Source organism: Calliphora vicina, chromosome 3, assembly GCF_958450345.1.
Source record: "Calliphora vicina chromosome 3, idCalVici1.1, whole genome shotgun sequence".
NCBI lineage: Eukaryota > Metazoa > Arthropoda > Insecta > Diptera > Calliphoridae > Calliphora > Calliphora vicina.
Genome location: NC_088782.1, coordinates 29,796,097 through 29,819,969, shown reverse-complemented (window position 1 = coordinate 29,819,969; position 23,873 = coordinate 29,796,097). Strand labels below are relative to the sequence as shown.

The 23,873-nt window shown below is 32.0% G+C and overlaps 2 protein-coding genes across 2 annotated transcripts; both read left to right on the top strand.

The window, feature by feature from the left end:
• Positions 1 to 996: 996 nt before the first annotated feature.
• On the top strand, positions 997 to 7,277 carry LOC135955370 (titin-like). The gene is made up of 3 exons (XM_065505722.1): positions 997 to 1,002; positions 4,155 to 4,169; positions 4,269 to 7,277. Exons 1-3 carry the CDS (start codon positions 997 to 999, stop codon positions 7,194 to 7,196), a joined length of 2,949 nt encoding a protein of 982 aa, XP_065361794.1. The 3' UTR covers positions 7,197 to 7,277.
• Positions 7,278 to 7,522: 245 nt separating this feature from the next.
• Positions 7,523 to 21,908, top strand: hoka. The gene is made up of 3 exons (XM_065505405.1): positions 7,523 to 7,681; positions 14,553 to 14,636; positions 21,006 to 21,908. Exons 1-3 carry the CDS (start codon positions 7,636 to 7,638, stop codon positions 21,200 to 21,202), a joined length of 327 nt encoding a protein of 108 aa, XP_065361477.1. The 5' UTR covers positions 7,523 to 7,635; the 3' UTR covers positions 21,203 to 21,908.
• Positions 21,909 to 23,873: the final 1,965 nt, after the last annotated feature.

Below are 23,873 nucleotides of genomic sequence, written 5' to 3'. Positions count from 1 at the left end.
GTGCAGATGTTTGTAACGCCCAAAAATATTAGTCTAACATCCACCTTAAAGTATACCGATCGACTTAGAATCACTTTCTGAGTCGATTAAACGATGTCCGTCCGTCCGTCTGGTCGCCTGGCTGGCTGTCCATGTAAACCTTGTGCACAGAGTACAGGTCGCAATTTTTAAGATATTTCGATAAAATTTGGTACATGTTATTTTTTCGGCCCAAGGACTAAGCCTATTGAAACTCGCTGAAATCGGTCCATTATTTCACCTAGCCCCCATACAAATGTCCTCTCGAAATTGGACTTTATCGGTCATAAATGTTTAATTTATAAATGTATCTCCACAAATTGCGCTCCAAATAAGTTTTATATATACAAAATTCATGTCACCAAATTTTGTTACGATCGGTCCATATTTAGTCATAGCTCCCATATAGACCCGCTTCCGAAAATCACTTTAAAGTGTATAAATCGCTTAAAAATGTTTGTATACTCACAAAATTCAACATAGTAAACTTTCATATAGACACAAATCACACGACCTAACTTCATGCTGATCGGTCCATAATTGGTCATAGCACCCATATAAGGCCCACTTTCGAAAATCACTCAAAAATATAAATTATTGAAATTTTAACAGAAAAATGTTTTTGCTCTTTTACTTAGTGTAGGATATTAAATAGTCGGGCTTTACCGACCATACTTTCTGACTTGTTTTTAAAATTTATTTTTTTTAAATTGATTTTAATTTTTTTTTAAAATTTAAAAAAAAAATGTTTTCCAAATTGTTTTTTCCAATTCTTTCTTTTGAATTTTAAAATTTTTTTATTTTTTAAAAATAAAATTTTTTTGGAAAAAGAATTTATGACAAAAAAATTAAGAAAAAAATATACTGTTTAAGAAATATTTTTCTCGATTTTGACCCATTGTAGATCCAACTTACTATACCTTATCTATACAGCTTAGTAATCCATATATACATACATATATCAAAAATAGCTCAAACATGGAGGTTGTCCCGGTTTTTTCCTTATATCTCAGCCATTTGTCGGACGATTTTGTCGATTGCTATAAGAGCCACCGAGCCGGAAGAATTCCCGATATATTGTAAGTTATTTGGGGGCTACGAAGAGTTGATTTCAACATACAGACGGACATGGCTTTATCGACTTCGCTATCTATAACGATTTGGGGTCGCAAATGAAAAATGTAGAAATTACAAACGGAATGACAAACTTATATATACACAGAAAAAATTATATTTCAATTCAAACATTTATCACCATAGAATAAACACATAGAACGGAAGGAGAGAGTAATATATATTGAAAAATTACTCTCTTTTCACACATACGGGTGATACAATAACAAAATACATGCAATACATTCTCATGAATTAGGTTTTTGACAACAGACTTAGGTTTTTGGCTCTCAGTTACCTATCTAGTTGTTGTCTATGTTTATCACATATTGAATTGGTTTCAATTATTTCATAATTGAATCAAGTATTCATGTGCTCAAAAATAAAATTTTCTGATATTTTCTATTGAATTTTGAGTTTTGAATTTGATAATTTTGACAATTGAATATACAATTTTCGTTATTGGTTGAACTTTAAATACAAAAATTATTGAATAGATAATTTTCGTAATTGAAAACACAAAAATGTGTGTGATCTGTGGATTTGTAAATAGAAATCAAACTTAATTCTGACCTTAGTTTAGAAAATATCACAATATCAAATCATGATATTGGTTATATTTTTTCGTAAAATATTTGATCAATGTGAATGTACCCTAAGAGTGTTATATTCCGCTGTGCCGAATTTTATATACCCACCAACAATACAGAGATATAATACATACATATATAGTTTTGTGGATCTACGACCAATAATTCGATGAGTTACAAGCAGAATGACAATATTTTTGGTGTGTTTCCGGATGAGGAACATATATACGAGTTTTGTATAATTATGGAATGATATTCACAAAATCCAGTAAGAAGATCTAAACTTTAAACAAATTTGTGTTAAATTTGTTATTAATATCGATGCGGGTTAATGAATTTTTCGGATTTGGGCCGTATGGTAGCTATGTCCTATTAATGGGGGATCATCATAAAATATTGTCCCTCATTTTCTCAACCTCTGGATACTTTTTATCGAGACGATATACTGACAGTTCTCATACAAAAATTATAATAATTAAAAGTATATCGTTACGAAAAATGATAGTCAGAGATTAAGAAGATTTTGCATTCATACAACTGATCTAAATTTTTTTTATATAAATCGTTAAAACTTTAAATTCAATTTCCCAAAAAAAATCTTTTGAACTCACTAACTTCTGGGCGGCGATATGTATAACAGATTTATGCGTATTTCAATGATTTTAGGAAGTGGACGATCCAAACAAAATATCGTTTTGTGATATATTTTGACATAGCTAAATTTTGTTAAACACATACTACTGACTTGCCTAAAAATTAACAAATACTGTTGAATGAGCTAAAAAGAAAGCATTTAAGTTAGTGGTAAAGGGAGGAAATTTCCCACATTTCACATTCTATAACGTTATATCACATAATTTGGAGAATTCACATTAAGCTAAAAGCCTTGAACCAGCAATACCAGCATTCAAGGCTTCGTAGAAGATTAAGAATTATATTCGATTATCACGGTCCTGACAACTTTATCAATAACTGTTTAATAGCTTGTAAGTTATTCAACACCGGACGAATGGTGACGAAATTTTTCAGACATCCTGGAGTTAGTGTTGGAGAATTCTAGTTCCAAATATTATTGTGACACATATCTCATCAGAGATATTTAAATCGGAGTCTACCTTAATGGTATCCATGCGCAGGGATCCTAACATTGTTAGTGTTAGATAGACTGTCTATACCGATTCCTCTTTAATATAGAAATAGTGAGATATTAAAGTTACAGAAGTGAAATCTGAAAATTAATAATTAGGGCATTAGTGTACACACCCGGTAATGTTTCTGTAGAAACCGATCCAGAAAGAAAAACTGGCTAAATAAAGAAATTTTACGAAACTGTCTGTCGCTTGAAATATTTTTATTGTCTGGATGTCAATGAATTGTACGCCAAGAGTAGGTAATAGCCTGACTACTATAAAGTAGTCGACAAATTAGCTATTTCTGAAGAAGTTAGCTGAATATGATCATCGTTTCGGCATCAATCGCCATTATAAATAGAAGTAGTTTCCGAAGAATACTCACAAACAGTTCCCGATGTAATTGCTGTTAAGGACATCAGTCATGAAGAGACCATTTAATAGGCTGACGATGGCTATCGTTACAAAACAATAAGTCGCTTGAAATACCGACATCGTCGAGATGGCAGCGAACTGCCTACCAATAAATATTTGCCAGTACCAGCTCCTGAAAAAAACTGAAATAGTTAATAATTTCCTTAACAAAACCGTTCATCGCTGGAAATACCGTGTTCGTCTTGATATAAACGAATTGCTTTACAACGAGTATTCGTCTCCCACCGCTTTACCCACAGTTTTTCGGTATCCATAATAAAAATTATAAAATTTGTTTCCTATTCTTCTGACCAAATTTATTACTCTCAATTAAAAACCTATTTGTTTCTCTATTCTCTCTATACAAAATCGAAGTTTAAAAAATTAAAAATAATGTTTTCGTTTCTCAATAAAACAACAAATGGTCGTTAACCTCATATTCAATCAATCACTCAATTCCCAAAATAACATTTTTATTTATATTTAGCAATTCGAACAGTAAATGGCTAATCTTAGTTCAAAGCTACAAAGACCGTACTTGAACTTGAAATTTCAAAACAATAGAACAGCGGTCGATGCTTGAATACAAGTAAGACCTTTATTTCCGGCAGCAATTGAAACTGTCCAAAAGACAAACACACCAACCAACCATCCACATCAATGGTTTAAAGACCCTAAGCGTGATAACAAAAACAAACTCAATAAATAATTTGAGTAAAATGTTGTATTGTGATGAACTATTTTATTAAAAGAAGAACAAGCAACCGGTTTTAATTACAAAAATCTGTTTCGTTGAATTTATTTCAAATTAGAGTATAAATACTAATCGATATTGATTCTAGTAATCATAACACAAATCTTCTTTAATTCTTCTACAACATCTACATAGATCTCAATAACAATGGTAAGTTTGGAAAGGACAATTAGAAAGTGGATTATATATTGCTAATAATTTCATTTGAGAGTTTCAACCATTTCTAATCAATGAAATTTTCTATTGCAGAGAGTTTTTGTCGTACTGTTTGCTGTAGTAGCAGCTGCTTCAGCAGCTTCTGTAGCTATTGACTATTTACCACCGGTGGCTGATAATAGCCTGCTAACCCAGGAGTATATCACACCGGAGAGTAGCGAAGAGCCTGCCCTATTGGCTGATGATGGTTATCGTTACAAAACTGTACGCAAATTAAAATTCAGACATCGCCGTGATGTCAGCGAACTTCCTTCCAGTGAATATTTGCCTGCTTCAGTAGATGCTCGCGCAGAAGTTGCCATTGAACCTGTTCCTGAAGTAATTTCTGTTGCCGCACCTGAAGAAGAAAAAACTGAATTGGCTGAGGATGGCTATCGCTACAAAACCGTTCGTCGTTTGAAATACCGTCATCGTCGTGATGTCAATGAATTGCCCGCCAACAAATACTTGCCTCCCACTGAAGTAACTGAAGAAGTTGTCGCTGTTGCTGAACCAGCTACTGAGGATGTTTCTGTTGTAGTACCGGCTCCTGAAGAAAAAACTGAATTGGCTGAAGATGGTTACCGTTACAAAACCGTACGTCGCTTGAAATACCGTCATCGTCGTGATGTCAATGAATTACCCGCCAACAAATACTTGCCTCCCACTGAAGTAGCTTCAGAAGTTGCCGTAGAACCTGTTCCCGAAGTTATTTCTGTTGAAGAAGTCGTTCCTGAAGAGAAAACTGAATTGGCTGAAGATGGTTATCGTTACAAAACCGTTCGTCGCTTGAAATACCGTCATCGTCGTGATGTCAACGAATTGCCCGCCAACGAATACTTGCCCCCTACTGAAGTAGCTCAAGAAGTAGTCTCTGTTGTCGAACCAGTTGCCGAGGAAGTTGCAGCTCCTGAGGAAAACACTGAATTGGCTGAAGATGGTTATCGTTACAAAACCGTTCGTCGCTTGAAATACCGTCACCGTCGTGATGTCAATGAATTACCTGCCAACGAATACTTGCCTCCTACTGAAGTAGCTCCAGAAGTTGTCTCTGTTGTCGAACCAGTTGTCGAGGAAGTTGCTGTTCCTGAAGAAAAAACTGAATTGGCTGAAGATGGCTACCGTTACAAGACCGTTCGTCGTTTAAAATACCGTCATCGTCGTGATGTCAACGAATTGCCCGCCAACGAATACTTGCCCCCTACCGAAGTAGCTGAAGAAGCCGTCGCTGTTGCCCAACCCGAGGAAGTTGCTGTTGTAGAAGCCGTTCCTGAAGAAAAAACTGAATTGGCTGAAGATGGCTACCGTTACAAGACCGTTCGTCGTTTAAAATACCGTCATCGTCGTGATGTCAACGAATTGCCCGCCAACGAATACTTGCCCCCTACTGAAGTAGCTCAAGAAGTAGTCTCTGTTGTCGAACCAGTTGTCGAGGAAGTTGCTGTTCCTGAAGAAAAAACTGAATTGGCTGAAGATGGCTATCGTTACAAGACCGTTCGTCGTTTAAAATACCGTCACCGTCGTGATGTCAATGAATTACCTGTCAACGAATACTTGCCTCCTACTGAAGTAGCTCAAGAAGCCGTCGCTGTTGCCCAACCCGAGGAAGTTGCTGTTGTAGAAACCGCTCCTGAAGAGAAGACTGAATTGGCTGAAGATGGTTACCGTTACAAGACCGTTCGTCGTTTAAAATACCGTCATCGTCGTGATGTCAACGAATTGCCCGCCAACGAATACTTGCCCCCTACTGAAGTAGCTCAAGAAGCCGTCGCTGTTGCCCAACCCGAGGAAGTTGCTGTTGTAGAAACCGCTCCTGAAGAGAAGACTGAATTGGCTGAAGATGGCTACCGTTACAAGACCGTTCGTCGTTTAAAATACCGTCATCGTCGTGATGTCAACGAATTGCCCGCCAACGAATACTTGCCCCCTACTGAAGTAGCTCAAGAAGTAGTCTCTGTTGTCGAACCAGTTGTCGAGGAAGTTGCTGTTCCTGAAGAAAAAACTGAATTGGCTGAAGATGGCTATCGTTACAAGACCGTTCGTCGTTTAAAATACCGTCACCGTCGTGATGTCAATGAATTACCTGCCAACGAATACTTGCCTCCTACTGAAGTAGCTCAAGAAGCCGTCGCTGTTGCCCAACCCGAGGAAGTTGCTGTTGTAGAAACCGCTCCTGAAGAGAAGACTGAATTGGCTGAAGATGGCTACCGTTACAAGACCGTTCGTCGTTTAAAATACCGTCATCGTCGTGATGTCAGCGAATTGCCCGCCAACGAATACTTGCCTCCTACTGAAGTAGCTCAAGAAGTTGTCTCTGTTGTCGAACCAGTTGTCGAGGAAGTTGCTGCTCCTGAGGAAAACACTGAATTGGCTGAGGATGGTTACCGTTACAAAACCGTTCGTCGCTTGAAATACCGTCATCGTCGTGATGTCAACGAATTGCCCGCCAACGAATACTTGCCTCCTACTGAAGTAGCTGAAGAAGCCGTAGATGTTGCCCAACCCGAGGAAATTGCTGTTGTAGAAGCCGTTCCTGAAGAAAAAACTGAATTGGCTGAAGATGGCTACCGTTACAAGACCGTTCGTCGTTTAAAATACCGTCATCGTCGTGATGTCAACGAATTGCCCGGCAACGAATACTTGCCTCCCACTGAAGTAGCTGAAGAAGTTGTCTCTGTTGTCGAACCAGTTGTCGAGGAAGTTGCTGCTCCTGAGGAAAAAACTGAATTGGCTGAAGATGGTTACCGTTACAAAACCGTTCGTCGTTTGAAATACCGTCATCGTCGTGATGTCAACGAATTGCCCGCCAACGAATACTTGCCTCCTACTGAAGTAGCTCAAGAAGCCGTCGCTGTTGCCCAAACCGAGGAAGTTGCTGCTGTAGAAACCGCTCCTGAAGAGAAGACTGAATTGGCTGAAGATGGCTACCGTTACAAAACCGTACGTCGCTTGAAATACCGCCACCGTCGTGATATCAACTAATTGTTTTAGATAAAATATAGCTATTTAGATTAGTATAAGTATTTAGATACTAAAACCTTATTTTAAAAGTATGTATTCTGTCCCACTATTGCAGTTGTGCCAAGTTCCAGCTTTTAAAAGTAACGTTTTTTAGTAATCATTGCTAGAGCTTTTGGTCTAGCAAAAGCTTTAGAAAATTACTCTTAGTTAGTTTGTTCAAGAAAAACCTTGTGTTTCTTATCTAATCGTGCTTAATGACAACAAAAATTTAAGATAAGAATTGCAACATATTTTTTGAGATAAGAAAAACTGTTATACAAAATTTTTTTTTGTTTTAGGTGAAACCTTTTCACTATCAGTATTGAAACGACTTTTAAACGGTTAAAAACGCCGATAATAACGAACGAATATTATTTGTATTTTTTTTTTTTGTTAATAGAAATAAAGAAACTTTTTCAAAATGAAATTAATGAAAAATACTTCAACATACTTGGTGATGTTTTTAAGTAAGAATACGAATTATGAATACAACTACAAATAAATCAAATAAAAACTGTTAAATAACACAGTACAACACATGATTTTGGGACTCAATTCTGACAATTGCACGTGAAAGTAGCCCCAAAAATAAGAACTTCTGCATCATTAGTTATGTCAAGTTGGCTGCCGTAATAATTTAATGACCATACGAATTTTTTTCCTCAAGGTGGATTTTTATCACTTTTTCTATATTTTAGCACGGTTATATTTCGTATACCGTACGGAATATCTCTTTTGTGGCTGAAGCAAAGTTGTAGCTATTGAATAGTAGAAAAAAAGTACGGAACATACCTACCCGAAAAAGGTGCACCCAGTGCCTTAAAAATCGCAAAAATGGAAATTTTTTTAAATTTTTTATAAATTTTTCACCTTATTTGCTCAATAACTGGATTACATATCCAATTATGGACCGATCACCATGAAATTAGGTCGTGTTATTTGTGACTATATGAAAGTTATTTATCATGAATTTTGTATGTATACCATCATTTTTAACAGATTTATTCACTTTAAAGTGATTTTCGGAAGCGGGTCTTATATGGGAGCTATGAATAATTATGGACCGATCATAATAAAATTTTTTGACATGAATTTTATATATATAAAACTTATTTTGAGTGAAATTTGTGTAGATACATATATAAGTTAAACATTTATGAGCGATAAAGTCCAATTTCGGGAGGGCATTTGTATGGGGGCTAGGTGAAATAATGAACCGATTTCAGCCAATTTCAACAGGCTTCGTCCTTGGGCCGAACAAATCATATGTACGAAATTTTTTTATGATCGGTCCATAATTAGTCATAGCTCCCATATAAGACCCGCTTCCGAAAATCACTTAAAAGTGAATAAATCTGTTAAAAATGATGGTATACATACAAAATTCATGATAAATAACTTTCATATATTCACAAATCATACGACCTAATTTCATGGTGATCGGTCCATAATTGGATTTGTAATCCAGTTATTGAGCAAAAAAGGTGAAAAATTGGTAAAAAAATGGGCATTTTTGCGATTTTTAAGTCACTGGGTGCACCTTTTTCGGGTAGGTATGTTCCGTACTTTTTTTCTACTATTCAATAGCTACAACTTTGCTTCAGAAGCAAAAGAGATATTCCGTTCGGTATACGAGATATAACAGTGCTAAAATATAGAAAAAGTGATAAAAATCCACCTTGAGGAAAAAAATTCGTATGGTCATTAAATTATTACGGCAGCCAACTTGACAAAACTAATGATGCAGAAGTTCTTATTCTTGGGGCTACTTTCACGTGCAATTGTCAGAATTGAGTCCCAAAGCAATGAACTGAAAAATGTTGTACTGTGTAATATAATTAAATATGGATGTGTTTGAATTAATTTATCAAAACATGAGTAAATATGGCGATAAAATACCAGTGACTTTTTTCGTAACTCTTTATTTGTGTGTTACAAAATCGGGTTAAAGATAAGAAAAGTCTCCAAATAATGGTAGTAAAATATATTTTTATTACAAATATCTATTTTCTTTTGGTTAACTAAATACGACAACACAGATAAGATAAGAAAGTTACTCATTCACAACAGGTTGTGGTTTATGTATAGATATTGTGATGATTCAAAATTAACAATGAAATATATTGACAAATTCTGTGGAAAAAATATTTGGTGTAATTGAATATTATTAATGAATCCCTAAATGTGCAAATACTATTGTAATAACACAAAAACTTTTATTAATCACAAAAAATTCCTATTTTTAATTATTCTTTATAAAATAACTTTAAATTCCCTATTAACCAACTCTATTTTTTGAATCGACAGCTTCTGTTATAAATAACATATTTGCGGAAATAGTAACTCTAGTGCTTTGGTTACCATGGCTCTATTTAAGTTAAACTATGGCTGCCATCATGATAGAAAACAAAGTGGAAACCGTATTCCTTGGATACTTTACGATCAAAACAACATTTTTTTTTTCTATTTTGTTGTTAGGACGGATTTCAGTTTGTCATAACTGCCAGTTTGTTATTAAAACTTTGCAACATTTCATTTTTTGCATCACTTTTTTTGTGTTCGGGAAAATAAAAAACAAATAGAAATTTTTTAATGCGATTTTTGTTCGCAAATTTCTTTTTTGCGGGTTAAATAAACATGTATGTGGCAGCGTGAGTGTACGTGCAGAAACATGCCACTAATTAAGTTTTGATTAATTAGGGCTTTTCATTTTGCAGCAACAACTACAACTGCTGCAAGTAAGAGAGTTATAATCGGCTGTGTCGAATCTTATATACCCACCAACAATATAAGACTGACACCGATGTACATTTGAATTTTGTTCAATTTCAAAATTTTGTATGGATTGTATGGATATGTATCATATAGCCATATTTCGGTAAGATATTTGCATGGGTGCTTGGAGAAATCATGAATCGATTTTAACCTTTTAAAACACAAATTGTTCTTTTGTAATAGGAATAAGTTGTCCAAGACCTCGATGTTTTAACTGCAAATATTTAAAGAAATTTTGAAAAATATCTCACATTTTGGTCTCCTTGACAGAATTAGCTGATTTTCAATACCAAACATTTAGGATGACCAAAGAATATAAGAGACAAATTATTTTCTGTTGGCCCTAATATGCCTTCAACAGATATAAAGACGGACGGACAGACGGGCATAACTAGATTGTCTTAGCATTTTATATGAACCCAGAATATATATCGTTTTGTGAGTCTGCGATTATTATTTTCATGTGTTACAAACAAAATGACAAAATCAATATACCCCTCATAGTTTTGCTGGTGGGTATAAAAAAACTATAGAGTAAATGTTAAAATATACTGGAGTTCAGAAAAGTAGTGAGATTAATTAATGTCATTCATACTGTTGTCTTGACTGGAATCTGAACTGTGGCCCTGGATTTCAAAGCTTAACGAAATATTGTTCTTTGTACCCTTAACCTTGACTGAGTAGTTTGACATTCCGTGAGTCCCTCCATACTGGATCAGTATCGACATCGGTCTATCTGTTGAAATTATATTTCTGAAACCTTCGAAAAACTCAGGAACATGAATTATACATCAATATATCGGGTATGATCTCCAAGACTGTTCCATAAATAAATAAATGGCTGATTGATGATAACAAAAAAGTATTAAAAATATGTAAAATTTAGAAAGCACAGGTCTGTTAGAAATACTTTGTAGAATATGACTAAAAACTCGAATTGGTCGAGATGGTTGAGAGAACTTGTAAATGATATTAACAAATTGCCCGCCTGAAGTAGCCAAAGAAGAAATGTAGAAGCCTCAGGAAAATATTAAAAATGATTAACGTTACATAACTGCTCTTCATTTAAAATACCGTTATAGTCGTTATGTAAATGAATTGTCAGCCTCCTACTGAAGTAGCTAAAGAAGTACTCTATGTAGTCGAACCAGTGGAAGACGTATGCGTATATATAAAACCGTACGTAGCTTAAGATACCGTAATCGCCGAACGAATTGCCCGCCAACGAATATTTGTCCCCTACTGCAGTAGCTTAAGAACTAATGTACACTTCCCAAAAAGTTGCTGAATGGTTAGCGTTGTAAAACCGTAAGTCATTTAAAATACCGTCATGAGCTCAACGAATTGCCCGCCAACAAGTACTTGCTTCCTATTGAAATAGTCGAAGAAGTCTCTGTTGTCTGTCGTTTATTCTCACTTAGTTATTGAACATTACACAGTGCGGCAGAATCGAAATTTTTTGGAAATAAAAATTTTTTAGTATGAAAAAATTCAATATTTTTAAATAACAAGGTGTAAAAATACTTGTCTAAAGGTAAAAGGCAATCCCGTAATTCCTAAAAATTTGAGCGTAAATCCCAAAAATTGTATTTTTTACAATTTTACCTATAGAGTCCACATTTCCTTCTGGGCTGGGAAAATACTTTGGCTATAAATAGGAAATACATCAAGGTTTCCAAAACTGCTTTTTGTTTTCTGATCGCAGCTTTGGGATTTTAGAACATGTGGCCCAAAGTTGAATTTTTGATAAAATATAGGTCAAATTCCGAAAGGCGTAGGGGCGACATATTCGAAGAATAGGACATGTTTTTTATATCAAAATGTTCTGCGTAAAGATATCTTTCAGATAAACATAAAATTGTTATATGTTCTTAAAGTGTTTTTTGAATACATAAATTGAAAATCGTTTATTTTTGGATCCATAATTGATATAGACTATTTAGAATGGACTAGTTTGAGTCCATTCTGTCCAAAAGTACGATCCATATTTTAAAAAAGCGGACCAAGGTATGGCAAAATTTTAAAATTTCAATTTTGAAATGCCTATAACTCGGAAATTATAAGAGATAAATAGCACGCGCAAGCATGTTTTTTCAAAGTCTAGCCGAGCGCTTTCCAAAAATATAAAAATTTTTAATCAAATAGGAAACAAAAAAATTGCACGTATTTAAAAATGTTATGTATCGAAGGTACCCTACTTTGAGCCCCCATAGCGCCGCCACTGGATTATTTGTATGGCTCATTTTAATAACTTAAACTCGAATGCTCCTTGGCTATGACCACTTTAAATTTTATCCCGATCGGACCAGCCGTTTAGAAATGCCAGATTTATTTCCAAAAAATTTTGATTCTGCCTCACTGTGTATTATAGTGTAAACAATAAAGTTTCTTTTGCTGCGAATTTTGTTACAATAAAGCTTCATATGCGGGAAGTTTTACTTTACTTCTTTAGTTTGAAAAAAATTGCCGCTGAAACACACCGATTGCATACCAAAGCTTATGGTGGATGTGTTCCATCGGTTTCAACATGCTAGAGATGATTTGTTCGATTCAGAATTGGTGATTTTGACACGGAACAAAAAGATCGCCCAGACCACCCAAAAAAGTTTGAAGAACAAGAATTCAAGGCATTACTCCATTCACAATCACTTCTCAAGCAGCAATTTCAGAATGTTTGCGAGCAGCAAACAAGAAAACTGGGTATCATACGAATTGAAGCTGAGACACCTTGAATAGCTTGAACGCAATAAATGAAAATCATTTTTGTATCGAATCATTACTTGCATTTAAAAATGTATCCATTACGATACCCCGAAGCGTAAGATATCGAATGTGGACTTCACATCCAAATGTCCTTGGCGCTAAGGTCCTATCTATTACGAACTGCTGAAATCTGACCAGACCATTACATGGAACCTGTACCGAATGCCTCATATTCTGGGCCAAAAAACGCCCAGACATTAAACCGTAATATTCCATCATGACAACGCTTGGCCACATGTTGCAATACCTGTTAAAAACTATTTAGAATGATGTGGTTGGGTAGATTTATAGTCCAGAACGTGCCCAGTCCGACTACTATTTGTAGAACTATCGATGCAGAACGCTCTCTCTGGGATACGCTTCACTTTGAAACATAGTATCCGATATTGGCCTGCTTTATTCTTGACCTCAAAAGGTGAGCAGTTCTTTTGGCTCGGAATTCATATGTTGCCAGAAAGATGGGAAAAGGTCATAGTTTCAAAATAAAGGTTAAAAAATTAAATAAATCCTGCATTTTTAAGTCATACGCCCAATAAATATAAAACTGTATAATGATGATTGATGGCTGCTTACATACATATTTTATTTACATACTAGCTTGACCCGGTGAGCTTCGCTACCCCTGTCGTAGTAAAATAAAAAATATATAGCCTATTGACGCTTCCCAGTAAGGATCTATCTACGTTCCAAATTTCAATAAAATCGGTTCAGCCGTTTAGGCGTGATGCTCAAACAAATAAACAAACCAACAAACAAACTTACAAAGACATATAGATATAGATTTAATTATACTGGATCATTTTTATTTTTCAAATAATTTTGATTCTGTCTATTAATATTTGTGAAAGTAGTAAAATAACTTGATTAATTTCAACTATTTTTATTGCCACCAGTGTCTGCTTTAAAATAAGTGTTAAAAAAATATGTTTAATACGTGTTGCGCTCCAAACTTTCAAGGAATTAATTGATTTGAATAAATTTCAGCATCACTAGAATCATCTGTCAATTCATTGGTGATTAATAGTATTAGCATATCTGTCATTTATAGAAAACTTCACTGCTACGAAATATTAAAAATATGTTCTATATATTTTCAATATTTCGTAGTAGATTTGTAGCTAAAGTTCTGTTGTTGTAGAATGGTCTCTCTTGGGGAAGCAAAAGTCCGGTTGGTACAACTGTCGATTGAGTTGAACTTGTGCTCGTTCCGAGACTTGATTGTGATCATCTTAATATAAAAGTTGCGCCCGTTTGATAAAAAATAAATTCTTCAATCTAGAGGGAAACATCTCAAAAAGAGAAATTCATGGGATTAGTAACTGGGATATTACATGGTCATAAACCGATTAAAATACAATTAAAATTTCTACAAATATGAGAGGAGAACTGAGAATATCTATTTACGCTCAATTTGGATTGTTTGGTCAGTTTTTCTTTGATTTCTATGCTTTTTTAAATCACACTATTTTTGCTGCTGCTCTTCGAACTAGTTCCTCAATCACAACTCCACTCTTTCTCAACTCTGTAGCAACTAAAAAATTAAATAAAAAAAATCCCACTAACTTCAGTTGAATGCGAGTAAAATGAAAAATATGTTCTCGTTTCTATGTTTGCATAAACTCCATATGGACCCCATTATGTTGATGTGGCATGATACGTTCATTTACTTACTATCGTGCACCTTATATTTAAATATCATTAAAAACTTTTTACCCTGTTTGTGAAAAAAAATCTCCTCATTTTTTTTCCACATGTGTTAATAATTTTTTTTAAATATTTTTGTTTAATTTTTATTTTTAGTTGTATTTGCCTGCTGCACCCAGGAAACGGAAGCATTACGTCGGGTATTGCGTGGCCGTAGAACTTTTACACGCAGTTATTTCTGTAAGTATACGAATACATGTTAATTATGATTATTTTATATTTTTTCACTACTTTATGCCTTATTTTAAGTTTTTTTTTCTGTTGTTTTGCCCCTAACAACAGGTTTGAGTATAAAGGATTCTGTTTCATCATTGTTTTTATGTAAACTTTGCTGGTTGTTTTTTTGGTTAAACACACACAAACTATTGTTTTTAGCGTTATGAATGGCATTGTTAATGGCTGTTATATTTGAACAAACAGTAGCCAAGTTAAAAAAAAAATATATAAAATTTTATTTACAAAAAGTAAAGCCCTTGTAGAATAAATATATTAACTTCCATTGAAAATAATACTTGTTTGTGTATGTTGTAGAGAAAAACATGCTGTAAGCAAAATATTTGGCATAATAATTTTTAATTATATTTACGGAAAACCATTCATAAGTAAACAGATTTTCAGTTAATCAAATGTTGAATTTTGTTAATTGGCAAAAGGTTGGGTTTAACACGACTTTGTTAAATCATACATACGAATTCGATGATGATAGGTATGATCCTAAAGTATTTGAGATTTTCCCGCATATCATCCATCTGAACTAGACTAATGAAATGAAATTGCTGATCAATAGGAAAAGTTCTATAAAAATGGTTTATGGCTAGGATGTTAGAGAAGGATTTGAGTCCTGAGCCATCACGCGCTAAAATGATTCAGTTTCAAAACCAATCATAACTCCTATTGAAGTTGTTGAGTATATTTTTAAAATGATCGATAGTTCATAAGTTTAATGTCTTAAAGATCATGTTAAAATCATGTAGAGAATTTGATTACTGTGTATAATGGAAGCTTTCAGACATGATAAATGTTTGCATTGTTATAAATAGCCCTTTGATCGGTAGTTTAAAAATGCTAGATCAAAGATGCATCAATGCAACAAGGAACGATATTCCAGTGCAGGGCAATGACAGAAGACATTGTAAATCGGCACGTCTTTTTTAATATGGGAAAGATCCATTTGAAAGCGCACAGCAGTTGGATTTACCATCTCCGATTTTAATGAAATTTACCACATACATAATATATCCAATATATTTCTTATATCAATGACTTTTCAATGGAAACTCATTACGATGTAAAAATATCGCGATTTTAAAATTAAAAAATTTGTGAAAATTTTCTAAAATTATATACACATAATTGCCCATAACTTTGAAACTACTCAAAGACCAGCATAATTTTTGACTCCATTTTAAAGCCAAGGATATTTTCCTTAAAATGGTGTAAATAAAATTGTTTACTTCTAAAAGGTTAAAGGCCAATATTCGGTGTATATATTTCAATGTAAAAAATATAAAAGATCGCGGTGATAAAAATTTAGTAAGAGAAAGAGACAATTACAATCTAAGATTATCCATTTACCGATCGCGCTCAATATGTATTTGAATATCCCTTGCCGATATTATGAGATACCAGAATGTTATGAATAATACATCCGTTTGAGAGCAAGTTATCCCTTACCGAAACAGTCCGAATAAATCTAAAGAAACCGTAATGTGTCTATAGCACCATGTTCCATCTAATCCGGGAAGGAGAAACAGATGTTTGTCAAGTGCAATAATAATTATTGCACCCTGTTCCGTCTAATACATAGATCTAAAGCTGATGAATATTACAAGTACATTAATTTCAAAGTCTGATTAAAATCCACCATTTCACCCCAAATTCGTTGCCCTCTTATGAGATCGTTTGTAGTTATACAACAACTCTGCATTGAGGAAAATTTTGAGAGACAAAACCTACTTTTTAGCTTTCAACAAACTTGTCTATATCATCCGAGATCGAGAAGCGAAAAAACAATCAATAATCTCTTTGCATATTGTCAACTTTCTGCTAGTAAATCCATTGGAACTAGGGTTTTTATATTCCCGACCTTTTTTGATTCCCGGGAATCGGGAAATTTTTTTCTACATTCCGGCGTACCCGGCTATTCCCGAAATATATAATGATACTGTAAATTAGGAATATTATAGGCAAATTTCATATAAAAACTTAGTGTTATAATTACTAAATATCAGAGCTTCGAATTACTTAATACAATTTGAGCTTAATTCACTAAAAACTTAATCCGTAATTAAAAAATGTCAGCCTTTCATTCCATAAATCCATTCCTAATATTTAACTTTTTAGATTCATTCCAAAGCCTTTCTTTAAACTGAATTAATTTTAAAGTTGATTAATAACAGAATTTATTCAAACTTTGAATGATTAAATTTTTGTTAAATCAAATCATTTACAAAATTAATTGAAAAAATTGTCTTAAGCCTTTTTTTGTACTAGATTTGAATTGAAGAAAAATTTAATCATTTAAAACATTTTTCAAGCTATTTTGTTACGGAGTTGAAGAAGAAATTTAAATAAATTAGAATGATTCAATAAGAAATAAATTCTATAAATAATGAATTCTCTTTTTAAATTTTTATACGAAAAACCCCAAATAAATAATAATAATAAGAAGCCTATTATTGCCAAAAAAAAACTTTAAAAAACATCTCACTGTTCTTTTGGTGAAAAAAATAGAGTTCTAACTTGTTTTCTATGTATTTTTGTCAGTTTTTAATTCCGGGGATTCCCGACAAAAATCCCGGAAATCGGGTAGTGAAAAATTGGCAAAATTCCCGGGAAATTTGTACCGGGAATTCCCGGGATAAAAACCCTAATTGGAACCCATATAACCAACAAAAAGGTGATTTCATTAGAATCGTGAACAAAGCCTTCATTATCCACAGACACTATTGTTGTCAATTATTCGAGTTTTATTTTAATCGAAAGGTTCATAATTGTTTTATTATAGGAAAAATCGTTGAACAATTCTTACCTTTTTCAATACAAATTGTTCTTTTATAATAGGAATAACGTGTGCAAAATTTCAATGTATTACACAGGGCAACAAAACCGAAAAAATGTTGGAGGCCTTCTAAACCACTACACAATTCTGTATTGTGGTTCCAGTAGTACAAAAATGGTAAAATTTTTAAATTCTATGGATAGATTTTTTTAAAACTTTTTTTTTTATAAAATTGTGAAAAATCCACATAATTTATGATAACTCAAAAACTGTTAGTCCGATATTATTGAAGTAAACTTTAAAAAATTTACATAACCTTTGTATCTCATTTTGTTCCTTTACATGTGGCTTTGCGATAAAACAATAAATCGAAACAATTTCTGCCGTTTAAGATTCTTCATGATTTTTTCTAAAACAAAAAAATTGGATATTTTTACATAAAAAATATATTTTTTGATCAATTTGTTATTATAACTCCGAAACTACTGAGCCGATTAAAACGCAATATATATATATATAAAATTTGAACATAACACGGGAAAATTTTTTCAACATTCAATCAATCGAAAGAAGATCATTAACTACTCAATTTTATGTATATCAAACAAAAAAGTTAAATTTTGTGAAAATGGGCGAATTCACTTAATTGTGAATAAATTCAAAAAAAAATCAATAGATATTTATCTTCGGTATCTCATTTTGTTCCTATTATACGCGGCTTTGCGATAAAGTAATAAAACTGAACAAGTTCTGCTGTTTTCGATTTTTTATGAGTTTTTTAAAACACAAAAAATTGCTATTTTCATGTAAAAAATATATTTTTTGCTTCAATTTGTTATTATAACTCCGAAACTACTGAGCCAATTAAAACGTAATATATAAACAGATTAAAGGTTATGTAAATTTTAACTTTTCTATGTTTACTTTAATAATAACGGACTAACCCTTTTTGAGATATCATAAATTAGAAGAGAAACATATAAAAAAATTTTAGAAAAAAAAAATTTAAAAAAATCTATCCATATAATTTAAAAATTTTACCATTTTTGTGCTTAGGTAACCATGATGCATCACATCTATATAGTGTTAGTGAAGCCTTTTTTGCTGTTAACCTGTGTTATCTGTGATATATTTAAAGGAAATTTTGAAAAATATAAAATTTGTTGGAGGTTGTTCTACAAGTTGGTCTATAACTCTAGTCCCACTTGACCAATTTTGTCCATTTTCAATACCAAACTTTTCTAACCAACAAAGAATATTTGAGAAAAATGTCATCCCCCTAAGTCCTTCTCTGTAGGCTCTATCGTGCCTTCAACAGGCAGACTGATAGATGGACGAACGTTGCTAGATCGTCTTAGAATTTCATAAGGTCTCAGTTGTAAATAATAATAAAATTAGCATTCTAATTATATGAAATCTCGTTAAATATTTTATGAAATAATTGTTGAATGAAGTATTTTTAAATTCGTATAAGTCCTTCAGTCAATTTTAATAATTAATAATTCGCGTTGGGTTCACTTCTCACTTATGAACTAAATAAAAATGATTTCAATGTTTTTGGGAGTTTTTAACAATTCTTCAAAAATTTTCTTTCGTGAAACAGTGGTCATACTGGAAAAGTGAAAAAATAATGTATGGCGGTCGCAAAAGTGCGCAAGATGTTTTGATTTACCTTAAAGTGAACACTTGAAAGATTAACCCAAATATAGTTTTACATCAGAACTATCCGGAATAAACAGCTTTAACTCACTTTAAAAAAGGAAATATTTTATTTTTTGCATTTTCTGAACTTCTCACAAAAAATTGTTTTTTTTAATACTTACAATGGAAATAATTAAATGAAAATTGTAATATATTTCCTTGAAATAGAGCTTAATAATAATAATAAAAAAATTATGACAATAAAATCACCGTAGACTTTTTAATCATAAACCAAATTCACACAAAAAATCCGGTTCTCTTTGAAATGAGAATGCAAGTGTTGACAATAACTGATTTAACGCATTTGAATCAAATATATTTGCCCAATTCACAATTAATGTCGTAGTGTTGTAGAATTGTATGTCATAAATATTTTCCAAACAAATTTTTCGAAACAAAAACCAAACATTAGTATAAAAAATTACGACATACAACGATACAACGCTACGACATCTACATATCGTTATCTATAACGCAAAACACCTTAACTAACAAAAATTTCAAATTCCGATGTATCTTATCAAAGTACATCGGAGTTTGTAAAAATAAGTCGGTTTTTAATTTTTTCTTAGTTAGGGCATTTTGCGTTCTAGGTAACGATATATTGTTTGTAATTAGTTCGAAAATCATTACAACCCTAATGTAATCGCTTTAATATTTCCTAAGTCTTTAGAAATCACTTTCATTTTCGTTTGTCAAGCAAAAGTCGATTGGAAAATGATTGTAGAAAGTCGTTTCTAATAAAATATCCAATATAACCAATTTGGAATAACTCTATATAATTTTTATACCCTACACCACCATAATGGGGAGGGTATAATGCGTTTGTGCAGATATTTGTAACGCCCAAAAATATTAGTCTAACACTCACCTTAAAGTATACCGATCGAGTTAGAATCACTTTCTGAGAGATCGGTCCATAATTAGTCATAGCTCCCATATAGACCCGCTTCCGAAAATCACTTTAAACTGCATAAATCGCTTAAATATAAGGCCCACCCCATATAAGGCCCACTTCCGAAAATCACTCAAAAATATAAATTATTGAAATTTTAAAAGAAAAATGTTTTTGCTCTTTTACTTAGTGTAGGGTAGTATATGGTCGGGCTTGACCGATCATACTTTCTTACTTGTTTTAATTTTAACTTGAAAATATATTTATTCGACCTTTTGATTAATCGGCAATTATTAATCGAATAATTTTTTATTTTGAATCCGAAAATGTTATTTATTCGAATAAAAATATATTTTTTCCTCAATTATTTCAATAATTTTTTATCGTAAGAGTTCATGAAGAGTTCACATTATAGTCTTGTTAAAGGCCTTCATAGTCAAACAGGCAATTCTATATAATAGTATCGCTGTAGTATCTCTAAATTTTTGGAGAATTCTATGAATCCTACTTCTGCACGATTTTTTCGATTTGCTACACAGTTTTGCTTTGATTTTAGATGAATTTGTTAACTAATATAACAATAGCGTCCAATACAAACCTCATAACGAACTTAGTTTACCATTTAAAACACTATTTACACATTCATACATTTATAATTTAATAATTTGCTTATTCGCCTGAAATTTTATTTTAACATTTTATTACCAAAACTTCATTAATTTTCATTCAACAGAATGTTTGTATTGTATTGCAGCAAAACAAAACAACGACAATGATGTAAAAAAGAATCCTTTAAATCTTCCTTTGACAATTAAACATAATTTAATTTTATCTCTTAACCATATAAACTAAATCTTTTGTATTTTTTTTTCATTTCTCCCTTTTCCTTACTCCCACTTACTTTTACTTCATCATAAAAAACTAAAAACACAAAAAAATGTATAAATTTCAGCTGGTTTGGCTATACCCGGATGGGCACTTGTTACATTGATTGCTCTTAGTGAACTTTTGCTCGGTGCCATCCTCTATTTTGTAATGTATAAATTTATTCTAACGAAAGATGTTGAACCGACCACAAATACATATGCACCAGCAGCTACAACGTCTCCTTCATATGCACCAGTATCTACAACGTCACATGAGGTCTAAGATGAACAAACACCAACAACAGCCACCAGTAGAAGATGAAGAAGATGTTGGTGGATTAGAAGAACAAGATGAAGAGAAGAAGCTGTAGAAGAAACAATCCAACCAAACCATTGGCAACTTAAATAAAAAAGATACAACGACATGAAAACAAATCCCGTGGTTTAAACCCTAACTTTTTGCTGTTGTTATTGTTTTTGTTGCTTTGGTAAAATAAGACACAACAACAATGAATATTAAAAAACGCACACACAAAAAAACTACTTCTATTCAAACCCACAAAAGACAACAAGAACAACATAACAAAAATAAAACTACATACAAAAAAAGTATAGAGATGTTAAGAGCAACAACTACAATGAAAAATGCAGCTAAACCCAAAGAGAATGAACCCAAACTCCAATAAAACAACAACCAACAAGTGCAAGCAGAACAACAAAAAAAACACTACTACAACATACTACTATTATTGTATTATTTTTAATATAACAACAACTACTATAACAACAATAAGCAAAACTTTGTCAACATTTTATCTAATTTTTAGTTTCTCTTTTTTTAATTTTATTTTTTAGAAAACTTTTGAAATTTTTCTTCATTTACTTTAGTTTTTTTTATATAAAATTTTTCCTATTTTCTATAGAACCATTTTCCATATGAAATGTTTAAATAAAAAACAAAATAAAAGAATAAAATAGACAAAAAAAAATTGTTGTGCTTTTACTTGTTATTGTCATCGTGTAGGTAAAAATAATAGTGGAAATACACTCAATAAAAAACTAAAAGATAATAAAAATCGTAAGCTGGGGTTTGAAGTCAGTACTTAATACAAATATAACTAAATCAAATCCGCAGCAAAAAATTTTTATATTTACTAGCTTGACCTAGTGCGCTTCGCTAGTAAGAGAGCTATATTCGGCTGTGCCGAATCTTGTATACCCTTCACCAAATTATACTTCAAAATAAAATTTTAAATATTTTTAGGTACACAAAATTTTTTTGAAATTTGTTTTCCAAATTTGTTTCTTTCATTTTTTATATAGAAAAATTTTTCGAATTGTTTTTTTAAAATTTTTTAAATTTAAAATTTTTTTTTTTAAATTTTAAAAAATTTATTTTTTTGTTTTTTAAATTTTTTTTAATATTTAGAGAAAAAAAAACTTTTAGTGAAAAAAAAAATTGGGGTTAAAAAAATTGTTTTTCGAACTGTTTTTTTTTATTTTTTTTTAAATAGCAAACGAGCCGGGCGAATTCCCGATATATTGATTATCAATCATGTATGTAAGTTATTTGGGGAATACGGAAAGTTAATTTCAACATACAGACGGACATCGACGGGGTCCATTTTGAAAAAAGTAAAAAAATTTATGTCTTATTTTTATAGATACCAACTCGCATCCCACTAATCGACCAAATAGGTCTTCAAAGAAAATATCTAAGCTTTCTTTTGAGAAAAAAGGCCCACTTTGAAAAAAAAAATCAAAAAAGTTTCTGATATCGGAAAAAAAAACATATTAAAATTATTAAAAAATATTTTTTTTTCGAAAGATTGAAGAAATAGCTGTCTAAAGACACATTTTGCTAAGAACAATAAGCAGGGAAACCGGAAATATGTTCTAAAAAAATATGCAGTAAAAACTTTAAAATATGCTCTTAAAATTTAAAAAATATGCTCTTAAAAAAACAAACTTTTACATAATTTTTAACCAAAAAATACACTTATTTAAAAAAATCAATACAATTCATTTCTAAAAAAGGTAAAGTAGCATAAAATAAACAAAAATAACATGAACTAAAATAAGTATAACAAAAAACAAGTAAGAGTGCTATATTCGGCTGTGCAGAATCTTATATACCCTTCACCAAATTATACTTCAAAATTTTAAATATTTTTAGGTAAACAAAATTAAATTTTTCTTTTTTTTTCCAAAAAATGAAAAAAATAATTTTTTGGAAAAAAATTTTTTTCGATTGTTATTTGAAATTTTTTTTTTAAATTTTAAAATTTTTTAAATTTTAAAACTTTTTTTTGTGAAAAAAAAATTTGGGTTAAATTTTTTTTCCGATTTTGACCCATTGTAGGTCCAACTTACTATGGTCTTATAAATCGTTGCAAATGTCTTTGAAATATCTATCATTAGATATCCATATTGTCTATATTAATGTCTTAGTAATCCAGATATAGGTCAAAAATCGAGGTTGTCTTGGTTTTTTTCTCATATCTCAGATATTTGTGGACCGATTTTGCTGATTTTAAATATCAAAATTCTCGAAAGCATGTCTGACAGAATTATTGAAGATTTGGATCCCGAAGATATCTGGGGTCTTCAGAAAATTGGTTTCAACAGACAGACAGACGGACATTTCTTAATCGACTCCGCTATCTATAAGGATCCAGAATATATATACTTTATAGGGTCGGAAATGAAAAATGTAGAAATTACAAACGGAATGACAAACTTATATATACCCTTCTCACGAAGGTGAAGGGTATAATAAATACAACATAAAACCAATAGGAACTTAAGCTATGAAAAGGCCTCGAGAGTTATTTTTTGATGATATTTTATATAAATATAAAGTCACTTCTTCAATTAAGGTTATTATTGCAATAAATTACAAAATATTGACTTAAATTTTCAAATAAAAATCGTTGTCTATTGGATCTGAAAAC

Excerpts from the sequence above, each read along its gene's own strand:
- hoka (XM_065505405.1), top strand. The coding sequence starts at position 7,636 with ATGAAATTAATGAAAAATACTTCAACATACTTGGTGATGTTTTTAA. Across the intron at positions 7,682-14,552 it reads ATACTTGGTGATGTTTTTAA|TTGTATTTGCCTGCTGCACC; the intron begins GTAAGAATACGA and ends TTTTATTTTTAG. Across the intron at positions 14,637-21,005 it reads TTTTACACGCAGTTATTTCT|CTGGTTTGGCTATACCCGGA; the intron begins GTAAGTATACGA and ends TATAAATTTCAG.